Here is a 20433-nt window from a genome sequence, read left to right as displayed (position 1 = left end):
AAAAATCACCACTCAAGACAGGAACAACAGCCAAGAGAAACCCAGCTCTCACTGCAAGTACCACCTCCCGGCCTGGCCGAAATGAGGGCCTGGCAAGGCAGGGCTGGCGGGCACGGGGGTGGGGGTGGGGCACAGGGGTTCACGCTCACTGCTCCTGTCTAGGCCTCTGAGCACTGGCCCGGGCAGGGGAGGAAGCGATAAAGACCCACAGGCCTGCGCTTGTGCTCCCTGGGGCAGGAAGAGGATCCACTCTGGCAGGGCAGTAGGGAGGAGGCAGCCACCCCCACACCATTAGAAGGGAGGGCCAGGCCGCGTTCACAGCACAGACTGGTGGCGTGGCTGCCCTCGAAAGATTCTGCTGGGGAGGGAGGGTGCCGCTTTCTGCTTATTCATTCTTTTTATAGTGCTGGTCACTGGCCCGTGGCAGGATCCTCAGTCAATTCCATTAAAGCTTTACCCCTCCACCGGAGGGCCTGGGGGGCACCTGGGGTGGCTCCCTGGGAGCCAGGGCCTGAAGAAGAGTGGTGCCTCAGCAAGGAGGGGCAGACCCCCACCCCTGCCCACACTCTGGGGAGGGTGGGAGGGGCCAGCAGCAGGCTCAGGTGGAGGAGGGGCGGGGGTGTCACCAGCCCAGCAAGCAGTAGGCTGCAAGGGTGGACACTGGGCTTCTAGAGTTCCTCAGGGGAGACTGTAAAGTCCACACCAGGGGAGGGGCGAATGCACAGGCCCGGGAGGGGTGCGGCATCCACGCGGTGGGGGCTGGGGTGGTGGTGGTGGGAGAGAGCTTCATGCCCCCAGGAGCTTCTTGACCATGTAGCCGGGGAGGCTGTACAGGAAAAGGGCCAGCATGAGCAGCCCCAGCAGCGCCAGCACGATCTTGATGATGAGCCACTTGTACCGTGTGCAGATGAGGTACTTGATGGACTTGAGGGGGTTGAGGAACCAGACGAAGGCGGTGTCAGGCCGGCTGGGGGAGGGGAAGGTGCGGTCAGGCAGAGGGCCTCTCCCAGGGGACCCCAGGCCCTCAGCCTTCTGAGACTCCAACGGTCCCTGGCACAGCCCCGGTCCCCAAATCAGGGAGTGCTAGGCCCGGGGTTCCAGCCCTTTCTAAGCACGAGGTTTGCTGCTTGCATTCCTGATGCACTCTGTAGGACTCTCTGGCCCCCTCACAAGGCCGGGAGGCTGTTCTGGGAGTCGGGCAGCCATCCAGCCTCCACCTGGACGATTGCGGCCTTGGCCACTCACCATCTGAAGAGGCAGCCGCAGAGCTGCAGATGGTTCTGGTTACTGGGAACATCCCCTGTTTAGCAACTGGGAACCTCCTCTATTTAGCAGCTTGCTGTATGCGCTCCAGGCGAGGCCCGTGTTGTCTTTCAGTGAAATCAGTGTTTCTCAACCTCTCCCCCTTTTCTGAAGAACGTGGGCTTCTGTCCCCAGCAGGCCCTGCCCCGGGTCTGAGGATGCCCCGCTGGGGCGCCTGCCACTCTCAGCGACTTGGCCGCCGTCGGGGTGGGATCACGGCCCTACCTCCGCACAGACTCGCAGCCCACAGATGCTGGCTAAGCTTTACCCTCTGTTGTTGGTGTTACAGGCACAGTTTTAGGAGATGTCAAGATACAAAATTAAAGTACTGGACATGCTTTTTAAAACTCCTGCCCTGCCCCCCCCCCCCCCCCCCCCCCCCCCCCCCCCCCCGCCCCCTGGACAGACTGTGCCCTTCCCCAGCCAAGGACAGGGTGGAGTGGGGCTCCGGTGCAGGGCACCTGGTTTCCAGTCTTAGTGGTGATGGGCAGGTTGGGCTCCTGTCTGAGCCTCAGTTTCCTCACTTACGCAGTGGGGTGAATAGAGGACCCTGCCGCCAAGGTTGGTGAAAGGGTAGGGAGAGAGAGTGCATGTGAAAGAAAACAGCTCTGGGCTCAGAGGGGACTGCTGGGGGGAACTAGCCAGGCCTCCTGGCTAATCCTAGCCAAACCCTTGCCCCATTCCCTGTCCACATGTCAACTGCCTTCTGCCAGTGGCCCTGGGTTAAAGTCCGTCTGTCACGAGGACAGGAGGTGGCGTAGTGCTGAGAAGACTAGCTTGGCAATTTGAAAGCCAAGGCTGGGTCTCAGCTCTGATCTGCTGGGTGACCTCAGGCAAGTTGCTTCGCCTCTCTGGCCTAACATGCACTCATGGAAAACAGTGAGTTTAGTTCTGAGAGCCCGTGCTACCGTTCGCCAGCTCGCGAGTTGCTGCATGTGTGCGTGCACTTGTGTGCGTGTGTGTGTGCGTGTACTCGTGTGCGTGTGTGTTTCGCATGCTGCCAAGCTCATCGGCCCTGGGTCCGGAGGAAGAAGTGAGGAGGACCGGAACCAGCAGGCTCAGGCCCCCAGGATCTTCTTGACCAGGTAGCCAGGCACAGAGTAGAGGAAGAGGGCGAGGAGGAGGAGCAGCGGCAGGAACAGGAGCAGTTTGAGGAGCAGCCCGCGGTACGTGTGCCACAGGAAGTAGCGGGCAGACGTGAGAGGGTTCAAGAACCAGATGAAGCTCGTGTCTGGCCGCCTGGAGCAGCAGGAGGGCCGAGGGGGACATGGAGAGAGGACACAGAGGATGAAGGCTCAGGGCGTGGCCGGGGGGTCTTGTGACGGGGGTGGGGCGACCGTGGGCTGAGCGGGCCTGGGCCTGCTTCCGGGCACCTCCCCAGCCATCAGGGACCCCTGGGGCCCCACCACGGCGGCAGCTGCTTGCTTCTGGCTAAAAATGAGGAAGGGTGTTTAAGGCTGTGAAATGGGGCCTTCCCTGGGAGAGGAGCCGATCCCCTGCACAGAAGCCCCGTAGCCCGTGCTCTGGTCCAGAGTGAGGGGGGGATTCCAGGGGGAGGCAGAGGGGGCAGGAGGCCCTCCTGCAATGAGGCGACTGCCCAGAAAGGTGCCTGCAGAGTGGGAGCAAGACGACTAGAAGGTTCTGGCCCCTTCTTCCTGTCCCAGCGGCCCCAGGCACGAGCGTGGCAGGGGGCCAGGCGAGGCGGCACACTCACTTGGGTTTCTCTAGGGGGTCAGGTTCATTGCGGGCCAGACCCACTGGATTCTTCTCTGCCTCCTCCGCTGTCAGTAGATGCAACTCTGCCTCCACCTTGCCCTGCAGGGAGGGACAGAAGGATCCCAGTGCTCAGGTCAGGTGCCAGGCCCTCAGCACCCTCACCCCGCCCGGCCCCGCCCTCTGCTGGTCCCCACCGTGAGCTCGAACTCATCGTTCTCATTGCGGGCCAGGAGGGGCCACCAGCCTTTGACGCGCTTCTGCTTGAAGATGGAGACCAGGGGCACGTCCACCTCCCCCGTGGCCATGTCCATGGTGCACTGCTTGGCCGTCTTGGCGCCCCGGGGGAACCGGTTCAGGTCCAGCTCGATGGCCCCTGCGGTGACCTTGGAGTCAGCTCTGACAGCTTGCGTCTGGTTGATCCCCATGGGGGTGAGCTCCCTCTGCTCCCCGCCGCCCCCTGCCCGTCCCCTCCGTCCCCCAGCCCTGTACCCAGGAAGTCGTCCGCGGAGAAGTGGTCCGCGTCCCAGATCTGCAGGGTGAGCCGCGCGGGGATCTTGTACTCGGTCTCGTCCCAGGAGAACATGGACTCCTTCTTGGAGATGACAATCTTTTCCTCAGCGGCCAGGTAGTCGAAGGGGAACAGGTAGCGCCAGTTGAAGTTGCCCTCGCCGGTGAGGGAATGGTAGTGGACGTCCGTGTCCTGCTTGTCTTCCTGCTGGCCCTTCAGCCACCTGCTGGATGCCACGGGCTCCAGACCTTCGGCCACCCTTGGAGAGCCCCCTTCCTCCCCTCCAGGCTCCTGGGATGGCAGGCTCACACAACCCAGCCCCCCGCCCCCCTGCCCGGCCAGGGGCCCTCTCACCCACCCTCGCACGAAAATGTCGCTGGACTTCTCCCCAGTGAAGAAGTCATCGTCCTCCAGGACCACCTCGTCTGTGTTCCACACGATGACCCGGAGCTCGTACCTGGGCAGGGGAGAGGCTGGCTCGCAGTCTAGGGGTGGGGGGCGGCCCTAGGGTCTTGGTGTAGATGGGGCAGGTAACTGAGGGGGGTCCTGGGGCTCGTGAGCATGGGGCCTGGCCCAAGCTAGGGTGCAGAGAGCACGATTCGGGCAAGGGGGCAAGGAGGGGGAGCTGAGGGGCCCCAGGGGAGGGAAGAGGGTCAGCCAGCGAGCATGGCTGTTGTGAGGAGAGCCCTAGGGGATGCCCGGCTGACGGCAGGACAGAGCGCAGTCCTGATTCAGGCCTGGGAGGGGCAGGGGCTGCCGCTGCGTGGGTGGGCTGAGCAGGATCTTGGTCCCCAGAGTCCAGAAGACATGGTGTGTCTAAGACAAGTTTACATGTGAGCCCAGCAGCTGCCAGTGGACACACATGGCATCTGGTTTTCCTTTAGGTCCTTGTACCAGAAGAGGCTTTCCCCCCTTGCAGTGTAATTGTCATTATAAATAGTTATATTTCAGCCTTCAGGAGTGAGCTTGAGGCCTCCCCTCCACTTTACTCCAGTCTGGGGCTCTCAGTGGAGTTTAGCCCTGACTGCAAGTCCCAGGTGACACAAGGGGGTCGGGTGCCCCCTAGTGGCCAGCCCTGGCACAGCACACCTGTGACCTCAGACCTGGAGGCGATTCCAGGTAGAATTTGCTGTATAATTTGCAGGTCCCAGTGCAAAATGGAAAGGTGGGGCCCCTTACTGAAAGATCATTAAGAATTTAAACACTGCCATCCCGAAATGAGCCTGGGACCCCTCTGAGTGTGGGGCCTGCGCTACTTCCCCACCCATGCACTTGGTCCTGGTTCCAGGCACTAAGGATGCTGCAAGTGGCAGCAACCCCATCCTGCCGCCTTACAGAAAGCCAAGGGCCAGGGAGGTAAAATGACCTGGCCAGGGTCAACTAGGAGACGCAGGCTGCCTGGCTCCTGATCCAGTGCTCTTTCCACTCTATCAATCTCTCACCTCTTACAGGCACTCACTCCTACGTATCTCCCAGGCAGGGGCTTTAATAAGAAAACCTGCCAGAGCTTGGGGCACCTGGTTGGCTCAGTCAGTTAAGCGTCCAACTTTGGTTCAGGTCATGAGCTCATGGTTCGTGGGTTCGAGCCCCATGTCAGGCTCTGTGCTGACAGCTGAGCCCGGAGCCTGCTTCAGATTCTATGACTCCCTCTCTCTCTGCCCCTCCCCTGCTCATGCTCTGTCTCTGTCTCTCTCTCTCTCTCAAAAAATAAATAAACATTTAAAAAATGGAAAGAAAACCTGGCAGAGCTTAATGACAGCCAAGAGTGGGGACAAGGGGAGTGGGCTCTCAGGGGTGATGCTGCCTTAAGGAAGAAAGTCCACTGGAGGGTGCTGGCGAGTACACATGGCCTCACTGCCCTCACACTGGAGGTGTGGCTCTGCCTCAGCAAAGGGGGTCCACCTAGAGCAGGCCCCACAGCTGTCTCCATGGGTTGCCCTGTTCCCCCCTCAAGGCCACATGGGAAACACCGCTGACCAAGGTGATGTAGGTGGTCTGGGCCTGGGGATCCTACAGGAAGGAAGGCTGTGGAGGGAGGGGCGAGGGGTGAGAGAAGTAGTGATGGGCCCCAGAAGCTCACTTCTTGGGCTTCCGGGGGGAGATGTCCAGAGGCGTCCCAGGGGCCGGCATGTCCATGGGGAACATGTCCACCCACAGCTCCAGGCGGCCCTATGGAAGAGGGGGCGTGGCAGATCTCCCCAAGGACTCCCTCCCTGCGCAGGAAGGCCAGCTCTCTTCTCCCTCCCAACCTTTGTTCCTTCAGGACCCAGTTCATCAATTTTCATCCTTGGACACTAGAATTCCTACGATCTCACCAATAGCCAATCACAGCATCTAAGGGAGACACTTCAGGGCTGCACCTGAACGGATGGGACTCACACTCAAAGCAAAGACACGGGCCACTAGAGTTACCGTGAGGGTCATGTTAGGATAGTGCCGCCAGGCCTTTGGGACGGCAGCGAATAGCAGCCGGATCCATTTTTATGGGTCCAGATACCAAAGAACCTCAGATCTAGGCCTGGTGCGCATCACCTGCTCGATGCCTGGCTTGTCAGGGTTGAGCAGGGGCCGAGTCTCCACGTGTTCGGGCACCAGGCGGCAGCCCACGCGGGGGATGTCCTCCCAGTGCCTCAGGGCTGACAGTGCCACGTGCTCTTCCGTGGGCTTCTTCTGACCTGTGGGTGCTGGTTGGTCAGCTGCACATAGGGCCTCAGCACAGCAAGAGACCCCATGCTGGGCTGGACTCAGAGGCACAGAGAGACTCCTGAGTCATCACTCATCCATACTGTCTCCTTTTACTGTTGGGGAAACTGAGGCACAGGGGAGAGCGGCTTGCCCAAATTCTCAGCTGCCCCAGAGGGCCCGGCAAGACCTGTGCTCTTGGGTTTCCTCTGCCTGGGAAACCCGACCAGCAAATCCTGCTGGGCTGTGAGGGCAGGGAGGGGAGGAGTCCACTGCCCGCGCTGCGGGCACGCTGTTGTGCAGCGCACGTCTCCTGGTCTCTGGAAGTGCCACATGGGCAAAAGAGTGAGGAGAGCCCGGGGCTTGGAGTCGGCTGGAACCTGGACCCACATCCTCTCTCTGCCCCCGAAGGGCCATGTGACTTTGGGCAAGTCACTGCAGAACGGGGAGAACCTCCCTACCCCACGGGAATTTTGAGAGGGAGGGAGAAGGCAACAGGTGCGCGGGCGCTGTGTGGAAGGGCAGAGGCCGGGCAGACAGGAGTGGGACCCTAGGCTGATGGGCAGAGGGTCTCAGGGGACCCCAGTCTAGGCCTCAAGGACCCGCCACAGTGAAGTGTGGGTCCCTCTTGGCCTCTGGTACCCCCACGGCCGTGTCCGGCGCCCTGTTACCGTTCTCGTCCTCGATCTCGGAGGGCCCGGTGAAGACACGGTTGGACACCTTCACTCTCCCGGGGGGCCCAAAGTGGGGGCCGTCCACTTTGCCCTCCTTGCAGAGGCGGGTCAGAATCTGGCTGGGCTTCATGGGGTCCCGCCAGATGTTGTAGCCATGTCTGTGGGAGGGGGCACACAGGTTTCGTGGGGCTCAGTGTGGGGCGGGGGCCCATCCCCCCGTGGCAACTGGTTCCAGCCAGTTCTCTTAAGTTGCCTGCTGGAACCTGAACCCTCTTACCCCGGGCTCAGCCTCACATGCCCCGTGTCCTGAGGACAAGCTTGCAGTCTCCCTCAGCACAGCCCCATCCATTCCCCAACTGGGCCCTCTCCTCTAGAACTGCAGTGACTACCATGAGGACACTGATAACCAGAGAGGTTAGGGACAGGACGAGGGTCACACAGCCTGTCGGCGGCAGAGGCTGGCTGGATCCCCACCGGCCTCTGCCTACAGGGCTGCCTCTCTTCCCAGCCCGTGGTTCTCCCCTCGCCCCGCCTCCTCTGTCTTGGAAGCCCCAGCTCTCTCCTTGTGTTAGAATCTGTGCTGCTCAGAACCTGTATGGAGGGACACCTGGCCTGGGACAGAAACCCTAACATATCCACCCTCCCAGATCGCCATCTCTGAATCTTGTGTTTGGAGTCAAGATGCAGCAGGTGCCCCGCCCTGCCCTGCCCCGCCCCCACGCACATGGAGTAGGTCTGGGCGATGCCACAGGTGGCGCGGTGTTTGCTGTAGAAGCGGTTCTCCAGGTCGATCTTGGTCTCCCCAATGAGGTCATCGGTGCCTACCAGGTCCCAGTCGTACACAGCCACTGTCAGCATGGACTCCATGGGGAAGGAGGCCTCGATGTCAAAGGACCTGGAGGGGTGGGGGTCGGAAGGACTGAGGGTCGGGGTGGGGTGGGCGGGCGTGTGTCCGGCTCGGGAAGCGGGTGGGGTCGGAGGCGGCCGGGCATGTGGGACACCAGGAGGCCTTACTTCCCAAAGATGGGGTTGAGCTGCTTGGAGATGTAGTTCTCCTTGTCTCGGATGTCAGTTTTGCCTAGCCGGATGGCAATGTAGGGGTCGGCTTTGCCATTGATGTCTGCGGGGTGCAGGTCCGTGGCCTGGGACGGGGGAGGGGTGCTCCTGAGCAGGCCTCCCCCCCACACCTTCCTCACCTTCCAGTGCCCTCACCCTGTCCCTGATGGTCCCATGATAGCAAAGGGTGGGAGCACTGGACCAGAGAAAGGAGACCTGCTGTGTGACCTGGGGCAAGTCATTGCCCATCTCAGGTCTTGGCTTCCTGCTCTAGAGAAGGTGAGAACTAGGCCAGGTGACCTCTCTGGCGCCTCCCAGGTGGGGCTGTCACTTTGCAGCTGCTTCAGCGCCTCCTGGGCAGGAAGACTGGGAGACCGGGGTGGGGGTGGGGGTGGAGGGGTGGATGCGAGGGGAGTCTTACCCTGACCACATAGACTCGGACCAGCACATTGATGGGGTCGTTGCTGGGGATGCCCTGGAACATGCCATAGGTGGGGTCGTAGCCGGCTTCCCGGGACACATCTTCTGGGAGTGGCACTTTGTACACACAGAGAGAGCCCTGGGGCAAGGCAGGGGGCTCAGGTCAGGGTGGCATTCGAAACAGTCCACAGCGCAGAGGGACGGCACCCCGCCGCCGATCAGGGTGGATGGATCTGAGGGGGGTCCAGGGGTTCAGGAGGGAGTGGCCAGGGCAATGATGGGGGTGGTGCCCTTAGGGCAGATGCTCTTTTTTTTCTTTAACTTTTTTTTAGATTTATTTATTTTTGAGAGACAGAGTGAGACAGAGTGTGAGCAGGGGAGGGTCAGAGAGAGAAGGAGACACAGAATCTGAAGCAAGCTCCAGGCTCTGAGCTGTCAGCACAGAGCCCAACGCGGGGCTTGAACCCATGAACCATGAAATTATGACCTGAGACAATGACGCTCAACTGACTGAGCCCCCCAGGCGCCCCCAGATGCTCTTTTTTAAGCAGCATAGAAGTATTTTCACATTTTACTCATCAGCATAGCTGACAGTTCCACTTGACTGTCATCCCTGGCCTTGGGGTGGGGAGAAGAGCTGGTGGGAGTCGGGTGGGAGGCTCGGGGCCCAGGCGCGCGCTGCTTCCCTGACCTTGAACCGGCCCACGATGCGCTCTTCCTCCATGGAGCCGTCTTCGTCATCCCCCGTCTTGCCCCGCAGCAGGTTGAAAGTGTGCAGCCAGTCCTCAAAGTTGTCAAACTCAGACTCCAGCTCTTTGGAGTACACCTGAGCCAGGCCGGGCCATCAGGGGGACAAGGCATGACCATTGTCCCCCATCTTGTCCCATCTGCCCCCACCTGCCCTGGGCAGGACCCCTCGGCCACCCTCACCTTAAGCTCATCAATTTTGGGTTTCTTCTTCTCAGGGGCCTCGGGCCCCTGGCCATTGCCGGGGCTCTGGGTTCTCCTTTTCTTCTCCTCCTTTGTCGCCTTAGCCTTCTCCTTGCCCTTCATCGGCCCCGTTAGGCCTGGCCAGAACCAGAAGAGGAGGTCTGGTCAGTTTGGGGCAGAAACGGTGAAGCAGGACGTTCTGGGTTAGAGACCCAGATCCGCTGCTAATTGACGTTGCTAATTTAACCTCTCAGGGCTCTGTGTACTTATCTGGAAGATGCAGACAGTACTTCCTCGCATGCCTGCCTCACAGGGGCACCAATAAAGCCATGCTGGGACTGTGTGCCCTCCAGCAGAGCAGAGCAGGGAAGGAGCATGTGTCTTGAACTGGGAGGCCTGAATCGCACAGCACTGAGCCGCTTCACTTTCCTCTCTGGCCTCAATTCACTTGTCTGTCATATCAGGAGGGCTATTCTACATCAGCATTTCCCAAACTGCATCCAGTGGGACACCAGCTGTGGGTATTCTCGGAATATTTTAGAAGAAAGTACATGTTGTGGTCAAATAAGCTGGGGAAATATTTTATATTATGTCTTCCTTTTAGAGACTTAGAATAACATTTGTATATTAAAGGCACTGAGAAGTCCTGTGCCAAAAGACCTATTTAATCCCTTTGACCAAAGAATTCTCTTTTCCCTCGGGAATACCCATGAAGAGCATTCCATGGAAAAGTCTGGAAAATGCTGACGCTCTGAGGTCCCTTCCAACTCTGTGGTTCTGTGGCTGTAAATGTCCGTCCATCACCATGGTTAGTGAACTGGTCGCTTTAGACAAACGCCCACGCCTGCCCCCTGGTGCCCAGGGATGGCTGGTGGCAGCTGCCCTTGGCTGTTAGAGCTGCACAGGCCCCTGGGAGGGGAAGGAGAAGCAGCTGGCGTGGCGGGCAAGGGAGCCAGCCCACCAGGGGCAGGAGAGAGGCAGAGACCCAGGGTCCCAGGCTCACCCTCAGTGTTCTCCACCTCCTCCTTCTCCTCCAAGTCATTGCCTGAGGCCTCTTGCTGTCGAAGTTGCTGCCAAAAGATGAAGTGAAGAAGAGGGAAGGTGGGCTTCCTGGGGAGGGGACTTTTCACCCCATACTGGCGTCGCAGACCAGTCCTAAATGCTTGGTATTAGGACGTGAGGGGTGAGCCACCTCCAACCACACAGATGCCAGGAACAAGGGGCAGTGTCTTCATGCCTGCCACGGTCACGTCACCATACCAGCCTAACTCCACTCTCTGAGACATTATGTGAGACAGAAAGAAGCTTCTGCCTTGTTCACACCAATCTAACTTGCTTCAGTAGCTCAGCCTGCTAACTAATGTGCATCGGAAACATCACGCACAGCCTGGGTCACAGGACGGGCCTGGGGAGAGAGGATGGCTGGATCAGCTCAGGTCCTAGTGAGGAAGCATGATCATGGGCACATGTCCCTCCTGGTTGGTTGGCAAGTCAGGGAGTGCCCTGAGCTAGGGAGACAGAGTGGAGAGAGACAAATGAGGAAGAGGAGAAATGCACTTTCTGGAACTTGGAATCAGTCTCGGCAGACAGAAGCTGCATGCGCGCCGTAGGGGAAGAATATTTCACAGCCACGGTGACTGAGACGTGTAGAATGCAGCAGTATGAGGAGGTCAAGTACTACTAAGAGACCACTGCTCCCTTTTGACCTCTGAGCACATGTTTCTCCTCTTCCTCAAAGCTCATCTTGCCTGGGAAGCCTTCTCTGACTCCCCCAGGCGTTGGTCTGTCTTTGTCATCAAACTGTACTGTATAAGTTTACATGTCCATGTTGCCCAGTAAACTGAGGGCCCCTTAGGGCAGGTATGGACTTAGCTTTGGCTCCCACAGTACCTAGATTGGTGTCTGACTCATCATATATACTCAAGAGATGTTGGTGGAGTAAGTGAGTGAAGACAGGAGGAAACCTCACCAGGGAAGGCAGACTGGGCCACCATTTTGGAAGAGGTAGGTCCTGAGCTAGAGCTTCAAGGATGTAAAACAATTGCCTTCCAAGCTCATGTTGATGGAGTCGGGGGACTGGGAAAGAAGCTGGATTGGAAGGGCTGATGTGGAGTTTGGGTCACCTCCTCTCACCCCATTCCCCCCTGGCTCCCCCGCCCAGGCCCGAAGCCTCACCTCCTTCATGGTATCAATGGAGGCAAAGTACTTGGACCACCAGTCCAGCATGCTCTCATCAGGCTCCTCTTCCTCTGGCTCTTCTGAGTTGCCCTTCTTCTTCTTTTTCTTCTTCTCCTTTTCCTCGTCAGCCTGGAGGGTTGGCCAGGTCAAGAGTCCTGCATACATCCCTGCTCCCTGGCCATTCTCAGAGCCCTGGACCATCCAGGGGTCCCCCATCCATTCTGACCATCAGCCCCTGGGAAGCCTTAGATTCTGTGAGGTTCCTTGGGGCCACCAATGTCAAAGGGTCAGGGCTGTGTTTTGTGGAGGAGGATGCCGTGGCCCAGCGAGGGTCACCACCTGTCAATGTGACGTGCTGGCCAAGGCAGGACTGGCACTCAGGGCCTTTGCTGCCTGAGTAGTTCTCTCCGTCTGCCTCTTTGGAAGGGCGTTCTGGCCCTGAGCATCCAGATGCTGGGGAGTGGCTCAGTCCCCGATAGTGGGACCCTTGGCCCGATACCCTATGCCACTGTGGGGTCCTTTATCCCCAAAGCCCCCAGATGGGCCTGCACTCACCACATCCACCTTGATGACAGCATCAGAACTCTGCAGAGGGGAACCAAGGAGACAGGGATAGAGTTAGCTACCAGGGGCCTGAAGTGGCAGGTGGCCGCCCACCCAGGAGAGGAGAGGAGAAGGGTGGGGAGGGAAGGGGAGGGGAGGGGAGCAGGAGCTGAGAGGGAGCTCATGCACGGCCGTTCACCGTGAGCCCCTGTGCTCTGTGAACCTTGCACTGACAAGAGCACACTACCTGGTGAACCTGAAAAAGGTCTGCTTGGCAGATGTCTCCTCAGACTTTCAAGGATGGTGGCCCTCAACCCTGGCTGCATGTTAGAATCACCAAGGTGCTTTTGCAAATGGCCAGTGCCAGGTCGCCACTGAGTCAAAATGTGGGGGCTGTGAACCTACATAGTTGTAACCCCCTCCAGATGGTTTCAGTGGGTATTCAGGGTTGGGCAGAGAGCCTGACCTATGTGTGGTGGGAGTTCAGTAATGGTGGCCAGACAGGGTCAACTTCAACTCTACTTTCCTTTCCCCCCTTACCAGGGCCAGAGCCTTAAAAATGTAGCGGATGCACACGCAGCCGCGTAGCTGAAGAGGACTCTGGTGAAAACACCCCACCAGAGCCCAGGGCCTGGGGGTTGATGGAGGAGCTCGGGCCCATGCTGTCCTTTGTCTTGTTCACTGATGGTCTGACATTAAGGGGCTCACCCCCGGCCCTAGGAGGAGCCCCCAGGGAGGGAGCGAGGGGACACGGGGTCTCCAGGCCTAGCCCCCAGGCAGCGGGCTTTCCTAGAAGTGCCATCGCAGGGCTGTGGGCCAGACCCTGGCCCGTAATTGTTCCCCTTTCCTGAGAACCAGGCCCAGTGCTAACTCAGCCGGCTTCCTGGGACCCTCTGTGGTTAAGTAAGGACTGGGGGCCAAGGGAAGGTCATTTCAGGCCAAGCTCAGACCTCAGAAGTTGGGAGGAGCCCCAGGCTCCTTGTGTGAATGGGATAGAGATAACGCGGTAGGGAGGAAGCCCACATCCGGCCCCTTGGTGCTGTCTGGACTCAGGACGGCCCGGTCCAGGCCGGCCTCCTTCCCACCCTCCCCTGTGGGCACCATCTCCGCCCCTAAACCCCAGATGACAGGTCGCCCTCTGGCAGATAAATGGCCCTAGTCTCAAGACCAAGAGGAATAAGGAACTTCCACCTAGAAACCCTTCTCCGGCCCAGGCCTAGGCAGGGTTGTTGGTGACTGGCTAGGATGGAAACCCAGGGGCCCTCTGGAGAGATCACTGGTGTTCACACAAGGAATCTATGGTCTATAAGCTGTGGCTTATCGGAGTAAAAATAATTACAGGCCATTACCTCAAATGGTTACTGCTCTCTCTGTGTCTCATACGTGCACACCACTCGCTCGTGCATGTGTGCACGCTCACACGCATACGTAGGCACGCACACGCGGAATTGACAGTCTTGCATTCCAGGACAGCGTCTGGATGGACTGCTTGCACATGTAGCCAGGGTTAGCCCTCCATCACGACATGCCAAAGGAGGTGGCCCCGCCCATGGGAAGTGGCACACGTTCCCAGCAGGCATGGGACTGATGCCTTACCGCGTCCAGCTTCACCATGGTCTCCAGCTTCTTGACAGGCACCTCTGGCTCCATGTTCACCACGACCTCCCCTGCGGGGTGAGAGGAGGGACCCCCATTGCACAGTACATGGTGACCCCAAAGGAGCCTGCCTGGACAGAGAGATGGACAGACAAGCAGACAGACAGAAAGGAGCAGGAATAACAGTGAGAGTCGGAAGTAGCTGGAAGGACCAGAGGCCTGAAGCCGGTTCTGGAATTTTCTGAGGCAAGAGGGAGGGACAGGGCAGTTGGGCATAAAGCGAGGGAGAAAGTGAGCCAGAGAGAAGGCCGAGCTGCTGTGGCGTGAACCAGTGGAGGCTGGGCTGGGAGGGAGGCTGGAAGGGAGGCCTGGGGCTCCTCCAAGAACCAGCAGAGGAAGCCACTGGCCCCCAGGCCCTCTAAGGGTGTGTCTGGCTCCGGTCCTCTCTGGCTTTAGAGTGAGGGGCAGCCAGAGGTGGCCTTGGCCTCCGGGATGGGGCCTCCCCTGGCCCCACCCACCTACCCACTTGGGGAAGCCCCAGCAGAGTGAGCAGGAGCCCCTCCCACGGGCCGAAGGAGCCAGGCCGGGGTTTCGAGGTGAGGCCGTACCCGTGGTGTTCCAGTTGGGGGCTGAGCGGTCTGGGGGCCTGTAGATGAAGCGCCTCAGGGAGCTGACGGCGTGGGAGCCCACCAGGGTGTAGCGGCCGAAGGCCCGGCAGTCCACCACTCGGATGTTCAGGGGCGGGTGCAACAGCTCGTTCTCCGGAAGGTCCTGGGGGTTTTGGCCAAGTGCAGCCTGGGCTCAAGGAGGGAACAGAGGAGCCGGCCACCCCCGGCCACCCCAGCCACGCCTGGCTGTACTCCGCACCCACCACTTCAAACCACTTGACGAGGGTGTTGAAGTTGGGGTTCTTCTTGTAATTCTGGATCAGGGACGACTGCACCCCCTTCCCCGCACACTCGATGTCTACCCGCGGCCGGTCCACCTGGGCCAGGTTGACCCTCTTCAGGTCCCGCAGGCCCCAGAACAGCACCTGGGTAGGGGAGAGGCGAGCCCCTCAGTGGGGCCGGTTGAGGGTGGGCTGGGCGGAGGGTGGGCAGCAAGACCGGAGGGCTGGGGCCCGGAAAGCCGATGAGAGGCTGGTGTCCTCAAGGGGCTGCGGGCTGAGGGTGGGTCTGGGGGTAAGAACAGGAGGGCTGGGAAAGGTCCTAGGACGCTGCGGCGTGACTCAGTGCAGACTGGCCCGGCCCTGGATGAGGGGGAGCCTGGCTCTGCTGCTGGCTCCGATGTAACCTCGGACAAGTCACTTTCCCTCCTAGGCCCTCAGTCTCCTGGATGCCAACAGTGTAATGAGTGCACAAGAGCCCTGATGGAAAGGGAGTGAAGGGGGCAAGGAAGCCAGAACATAGCAGGGCCTGTCCAGGGACGGACAGGAGGAACCCCTCCCCCGACTTAGTCCTCACACACCTCGATTCGGTATTTGCTGAGCACGGGCCGGATGCCCACGGGCACAGGCATGATGGGACCTCGGTCCATGTCCACCGGGCCGTTGATGGGTGGCAGGTCCGCCTTCCCTGCAGGCCCAATCTGGTGAATGGGAGTCATAGTGTCACACTCTTCTTCCCCATGAGTCCTCTGTCAGGTGATGTGGGCAGACAGGGACGGCCAATGCCCCAGGCCCCTGAGAGCCACGCCCCAGCCTCTGTCACGCTGGCCTCACAGCAGGATGGGGAGGAGAGCAGCCCCCCGCCCCCCCTCTCGTGGCCCCACCTGCAGCAGCTCGAAGGCAGCCAGCAGGTCCCCGGCAGTGGCATTGCCGCGGTAGATCTGGTAGTACTCGAGCTGCGGTGGGAAGCGGGGCGGGCAGTATGCCTCCCCGGCCATCTTCACCAGGGGCTTGGCGAAGGTCCGGCCCATGAAATCGGCTTTGCCCTGATGTGACAAATACCCAAGGTGGCCTCCCAGCTCTTGAGTGTACATGCATGTTCACACCCGGGATCTTTTTCGGTCCTCACCAGAGCCCCAGGAGCTAAGGGGCGGGTGTGATCACCCCATTTTACAGATGGGGAACACCAAGCCTCAGGGCCCGCCACAGACTTGGTTAAGGCCATGCTGGCAGTGAATGGCAGATGCAGGACTCAGGACTAGCAATGAGAGCTTCCTATGTCTAGTTCAGGGCTCTTGGGGTAACCCAGTCGCTGGATCGGTGGCCCCCCAGCTCTGCAGGGGTCGCCTCAATCCTTGCTTCCCCACTCCAGGGCTCCCATGGAGAGCTGTGAGGTGGTTACTGAGTGTAGTAGGTGTGGGCAGGGGGCTGAGGAGCCCAGGGACGTGGGAAGGCTGAAGACAGCAGGACCTGCTGGCAAACGTCCTGACGATCCTGGGCCTGAGCTGGGTCTGTCTGTGGCAGGAGGTAGGGAAGCCCTGGCCTAGCGCCCCCCTGAGCTCCCAGAGGCCCACAGCATCGGGAAGGGGTCGGGCTGCGGTGATGGGGCAGGAGTCACGTGGGTCTCCTGGAGGGGTCGGTCAGCAGCCCCCAGCCCAGCTCCCCGGCAGGCACCCTGGCTGAGGGGCTCTGGCGCAGGGGGCTGTCAGTGTAGGTGGAGCGCAGGGATGAAGGCGTGGGGCCCTGGAGCCAGAGCCCACCCGTACCATGGCGTCCTGGTCGTAGATTTCGATGACAATGATGGGGGGGTCATCCCGCAACTCATGGGCTTCGCCATATAGCTCCAGGTTGTCGAACACCAGCATCTGGTCCCAGGTAGGGCACAGGGTCTCATTCAGCACCTGCCGTGCAGGGCAGCAGGGTGATGGGTAATAAGTGGTGGTGTATGAGCAGACACATGAGCAGGGGTCACCCCGAGTCACTGCAGCTTTCAGGGACTCCAGGGAAGGAGTGTCATGTTGGTCCCCAGTTCCCCCTCCCCCAACCCCCATGTCTTTCCTTCCTTCTATGTTGACCATAACCACAGCTAAAGCCTTTACCAGTGTGGTCAGGGCCTGCTGTCTGTCCTCTGGGGATCTGGGGTGCTGGCTGATCTGTTTTTCCAGGTCCCACATGCTCACAGTCTCCCCGTCACTCCAGAGCAGAGCCACCCCCTCATGCCCTGGGCCCTCACCTCTGTGCACTGACTCTGGTTGATGAAGAAGACACGGGCGAAGGGGTCTGAGAGGCCGCTGCTGTCGGCAGCGAAGAGGCTGCGAGCCTGGTACATGTGGGCGCGGAGCTGGAAGGCCTGCTTCTCTGTGGGGAAGAGCAGGCTGAGGCTCCCAGAGCCAGAGCTGGGGTTGGGAGCCAGGGGTGGCCAGGGCCAGGGGGTGGGGCCCAGAGGCCATCACTCACTGGTGTAGACCAGGCTGACGGGCGGGAAGGCGTGCAGGCCCAGGCCCTGAGCTGCCTTGACCTCCTCGAAGCCACAGGGCAGGCCACACAGGAAGTCCTTGCGTTGTTTGCTCAGGCCCAGCCACAGGTAGAGCTCCAGCTTGGCCTGCACCGTCCAGCCCGCGGAGCCGAAGCCCCGCTTGCCTGGCAGCTGGGGGTAGGGGTGGGGTCAGCTGCCTGGCCAGTGGGGTGAGGGAGGGGCGGGGGCGGGGGGAGTCTGGCAGAGGCTGCTCAGAGCTGCCCCTCCACAGCCATCCCCCGGGCTGGGGGCTGGGGGCGGGAGCAGCGCAGAGGGGGAATGGGCCAGGGGCCGCCCCCCCCGCCAAACACCCCTTGCTGTTCTCTCTCCAGCTGTTCTCTGAGCACCTGCTACTTGAGGGACCCAGGGCTGGGGGTCTGCTCCCTCCAAGTGGAGGCTGATCCCTTGAAAGAAGCTGGCTATAAACCCTGGACTGTAGCCCCACCTCCCAGGCTTGCTCCCCTTCCGGCACCTTGAGGAAAAGCGTCTTGACCTTGGCGCAGTCCTTGCCCAGCTCCTCCTCAACGATGGAGAAGAGCAGGTCTTTGGAGGGCACCCTGGTGTAGGCGATGCGCTTGTTGCTGCTCATCATCCAGATGAAGATGTCAGGGATGCTATGCTGAGGCTGGGGGTCAGGAGCGAGGGGGGCCGCTAAGGGAGAGGTCACGCCGTGTAGCCTGGGCCCCCAGAGCCTGACTGACCCTCAGCATCTCTGCCTCAGGGCTCTCTGGTCTGCAGAGCAAAGGACCCGGAAGCGAGGTCTTCCTCCGCCTGCCACCCATTGAGTGGAGGGAACACACAGCAGGGTGAAGGGCTTGTTCGCCCCCGTCCCCTAAGGGCTGTCGGAGCAGGAGGGGCCTCTTTCTGTGCAGCGACCCCTCCTCCACTCTGGTCACCCCGGTTTAGGGGAAGGGCACCCCCTCTCCGCTTGCTGAACGGGGCCACACCTCGTCTGCCAGGAAACGCAGTTTCTGCAGGAAGTTCTGGCACAGCCTCAGCTTGTCCCGCACCGTGTGCCGTTTCACCTGTGCCCGCAAGGTCTTGGCCTGCTGTCCCATGCTCTCCTGTTGGGGGGTGTGTGTGCTATGAGTGGGGCTCAGGCCACGCTGCATGGTGGAGGGGGCTGGCCCTGGTGGCTGCGACCTCGGAGACAGATGTCCCCCCACCTGGGGGACCCTCCCCGCATGCCCTGGGTGGTCTGGTGTGTCCTCACCAGCTCCCGCATGCAGGACTTGAGGCGTTCCCTGTCCAGCCTGGTGCGGGAGGAGTGGCCCTGGTCCTTGTCAGCGAGGGAGAGGAAGCGGCTGGGGGACCAGAAAGCAGGACTCAGCGGAGCCCACCGGCCAGCAGCAGGCATGTGCATGTAGATACCTCCTTCCCTGCCCAGCCCCCCCACTTCCGGCCCCTCGCTCCCCACTGGTCCCTCTCACTAGCAGCCACAGCTGAGCTCCTCTAGGACACCCCGCAGGCGACGCTCGGGATAGGACTTCTCCGTCTTTATCATCTCTTGCACGTCATTCAAGCCTTCTTCCTGTGGACCCGGAGGGAGGTGTATGCTGAGCCACAGCCCCCCAACCTCAGCCTCCCCAGATGTCTCCCCCCATTCATCAGGGGAATGAGGGGCTAGTGACCTGGGACCTCTCACTAGTGCCATGCCCACCCCCCTTCCCCAGGGTCCTGCCACCTTACGGAAACCACCGGTTCCCCAGGTTTTGTTTCTTCCAGAAGAAAGAAGCCACCTCTGCGCCGTGGGGCTGTGGTCCCGGTGCACTGCTGGGGCTGGGCAGAACTCGGGCCAGAGACGGAGGGACTGGCCAGCCTCCCCCAGGGAACCCCAGGACAAGACGGGCCAGACTCCATTCTAGGTAGCCCTCGGGCCCTCCACCCTCTCCCGGGACATGGGAGCAGGGACCGGAACAGAGGTCCTGCTGGAGCTATTCCTGCAATCCCCACCCCCTGTCCCCCACCCTCCCCAGGACAAGCTGCCGGGCAGACTGCCTTGCGTGTTGTAGGGGAGGCTCCTGAGCCGGGCAAGGCCCTCCGAAGCACCCTGCTCCCACCCTCCCCACCCCCCTCCCCAGCCTGGCCCTGACCAGTTTGTCTGCGATGTGGTCCATGATGTTGGCGTTGTAGAGGCGGCGGCGCTGGTCCGGCCACCAGCTCTTGATGTAGATGCAGGGCTTGCGCTCCAGGTAGGGCAGATGGAAGTAGTTCCTGGGTGGGAGGAGGCGGGAGGTTGAGGACTGGGGCCCCCGGAGGCAGGAGGGGGCAGGCGTGAGAGGATGGGAGGTGACAGGCAGGGCCTCTTAGGCCCCTCCATGCCCCCCGCTCACCTGTCGGTGATCTGGGGCCGCATGGGTGGGGTGGAGGACACTGAGGCCAGGTCCCCACCCTCATCAGCATCCTCGTCACTGGAGTTCTGGATCAGGTCTACTTCTTCCTCATCCCCAGGCTCCTTCTGGGGCCTGGGCCGCTGGGGCCGTGACAGGCCATCAACTTCATTCCCATAGTTGCCTGGAGGCAGAAATGGCAGTTGAGGGCTTAGAGTCCTTCCCCCTCCCCCCCCCCCCCCGCCCCCACCAGGCTCCTGCAGCCTGATCCACTGCTTCGGGTGTGTGGGAGGGAAGGGGTGAGTCGGGGAGTGCAGAAGGTGCCGTGAGTCTACTTGCTTGGACAGGACAGAACGCTAGCCAGAGGAAGGCGCCCACGTCCTCCACCCCTTGCACAGATCTTGCTGGTGGCCCTGCTCGGGGTACCCCTGGGTATACTCTCGTGGGTACACCGTGTGCTACGTGGGTGCTTCAGGACGTGCAAAGGGAAGCGGTCAGTTTCCTTCCCCCTCCCCCTGACCTATGGTGCAGGGCCTAGCAGTCACTACCCAGCAGCCCCCAGGCCTGAAGACTGCTCGGTGAGCCCAGCACTCACCTATGGTGACCTCAAAGGTGATTGGCTTGTCTCCATTTTTCCGGTCGATCATTGAGGCCTCCAGGAAGGCTCCAAATAGAAAGAACTCTTCCATTTTCCCCGTGCAGCTCTGTGGGGAAGGTGGTTCGAACCAGCCCCAAACCTCAGCAAGGCTGTTGGGTCCGGAGCCAGGCCCCTTCCTTCTACCGTACAGACAGGCCTTTTGGGCTGATAGTGGGAGACATCCCACCCCATTGTGCAGCTAAGCAGCCCAGACCCTGGGGCCCAAATTCATTTGCCCTCCAGCCTGGATGTCCCTGGACAGGGATGGCCATGGGCAGGAACAGGGCTGAGATGAGGCTCCATTTGGGGCTCTCCGGGCAGAGTTCAGGCACAGGCAGTAGGAAGGAACAGAGATTCCTGCCGGCTGCGGGCACCTGCCTCCTGGGGAAGGAGGCCTCGTCCTGGGGTCTCGCCCTCTGACGGAGCCCAGGCCCAGGCTGCCGTGGTGGGGAGTGGGCTG

The 20433-nt window shown here is 60.7% G+C and overlaps 1 protein-coding gene across 4 annotated transcripts in view; it reads right to left on the bottom strand.

The window, feature by feature from the left end:
• Positions 1-12: 12 nt before the first annotated feature.
• The window catches only part of OTOF (otoferlin), a 92945-nt gene continuing 72524 nt past the window's right edge, over positions 13-20433 (bottom strand). Inside the window, exons 16-46 of one of the 4 annotated variants that reach the window (XM_039238358.1) lie at positions 19932-20040; positions 19340-19520; positions 19100-19220; positions 18437-18537; positions 18220-18310; positions 17954-18070; positions 17479-17631; positions 16949-17138; positions 16725-16849; positions 16258-16392; positions 15376-15537; positions 15073-15192; positions 14477-14638; positions 14214-14376; positions 13606-13736; positions 12022-12051; positions 11464-11595; positions 10292-10358; positions 9289-9425; positions 9050-9184; positions 8360-8497; positions 7897-8024; positions 7607-7777; positions 6880-7040; positions 6059-6201; positions 5607-5695; positions 3885-3983; positions 3508-3749; positions 3213-3391; positions 3017-3117; positions 13-967 (exon numbers count right to left, since the gene is read on the bottom strand). In XM_039238358.1, the coding sequence (XP_039094289.1) occupies positions 787-967; positions 3017-3117; positions 3213-3391; positions 3508-3749; positions 3885-3983; positions 5607-5695; positions 6059-6201; positions 6880-7040; positions 7607-7777; positions 7897-8024; positions 8360-8497; positions 9050-9184; positions 9289-9425; positions 10292-10358; positions 11464-11595; positions 12022-12051; positions 13606-13736; positions 14214-14376; positions 14477-14638; positions 15073-15192; positions 15376-15537; positions 16258-16392; positions 16725-16849; positions 16949-17138; positions 17479-17631; positions 17954-18070; positions 18220-18310; positions 18437-18537; positions 19100-19220; positions 19340-19520; positions 19932-20040 (4194 nt within the window). In that variant the 3' untranslated portion in view covers positions 13-786. Of the gene's footprint in view, positions 968-2360; positions 2542-3016; positions 3118-3212; positions 3392-3507; positions 3750-3884; positions 3984-5606; positions 5696-6058; positions 6202-6879; positions 7041-7606; positions 7778-7896; positions 8025-8359; positions 8498-9049; positions 9185-9288; positions 9426-10291; positions 10359-11463; positions 11596-12021; positions 12052-13605; positions 13737-14213; positions 14377-14476; positions 14639-15072; positions 15193-15375; positions 15538-16257; positions 16393-16724; positions 16850-16948; positions 17139-17478; positions 17632-17953; positions 18071-18219; positions 18311-18436; positions 18538-19099; positions 19221-19339; positions 19521-19931; positions 20041-20433 lie in introns of those variants that run through there. The other 3 variants (XM_039238359.1, XM_039238360.1, XM_039238361.1) reach the window with 3 other exon arrangements.

This window comes from Hyaena hyaena, unplaced genomic scaffold (assembly GCF_003009895.1).
Source record: "Hyaena hyaena isolate Hyena2069 unplaced genomic scaffold, ASM300989v1 scaffold_138, whole genome shotgun sequence".
Classification (NCBI taxonomy): Eukaryota; Metazoa; Chordata; class Mammalia; order Carnivora; family Hyaenidae; genus Hyaena; species Hyaena hyaena.
Note: the sequence above shows the minus strand (reverse complement) of the source record. Positions and strands in the feature narration are given on the sequence as shown.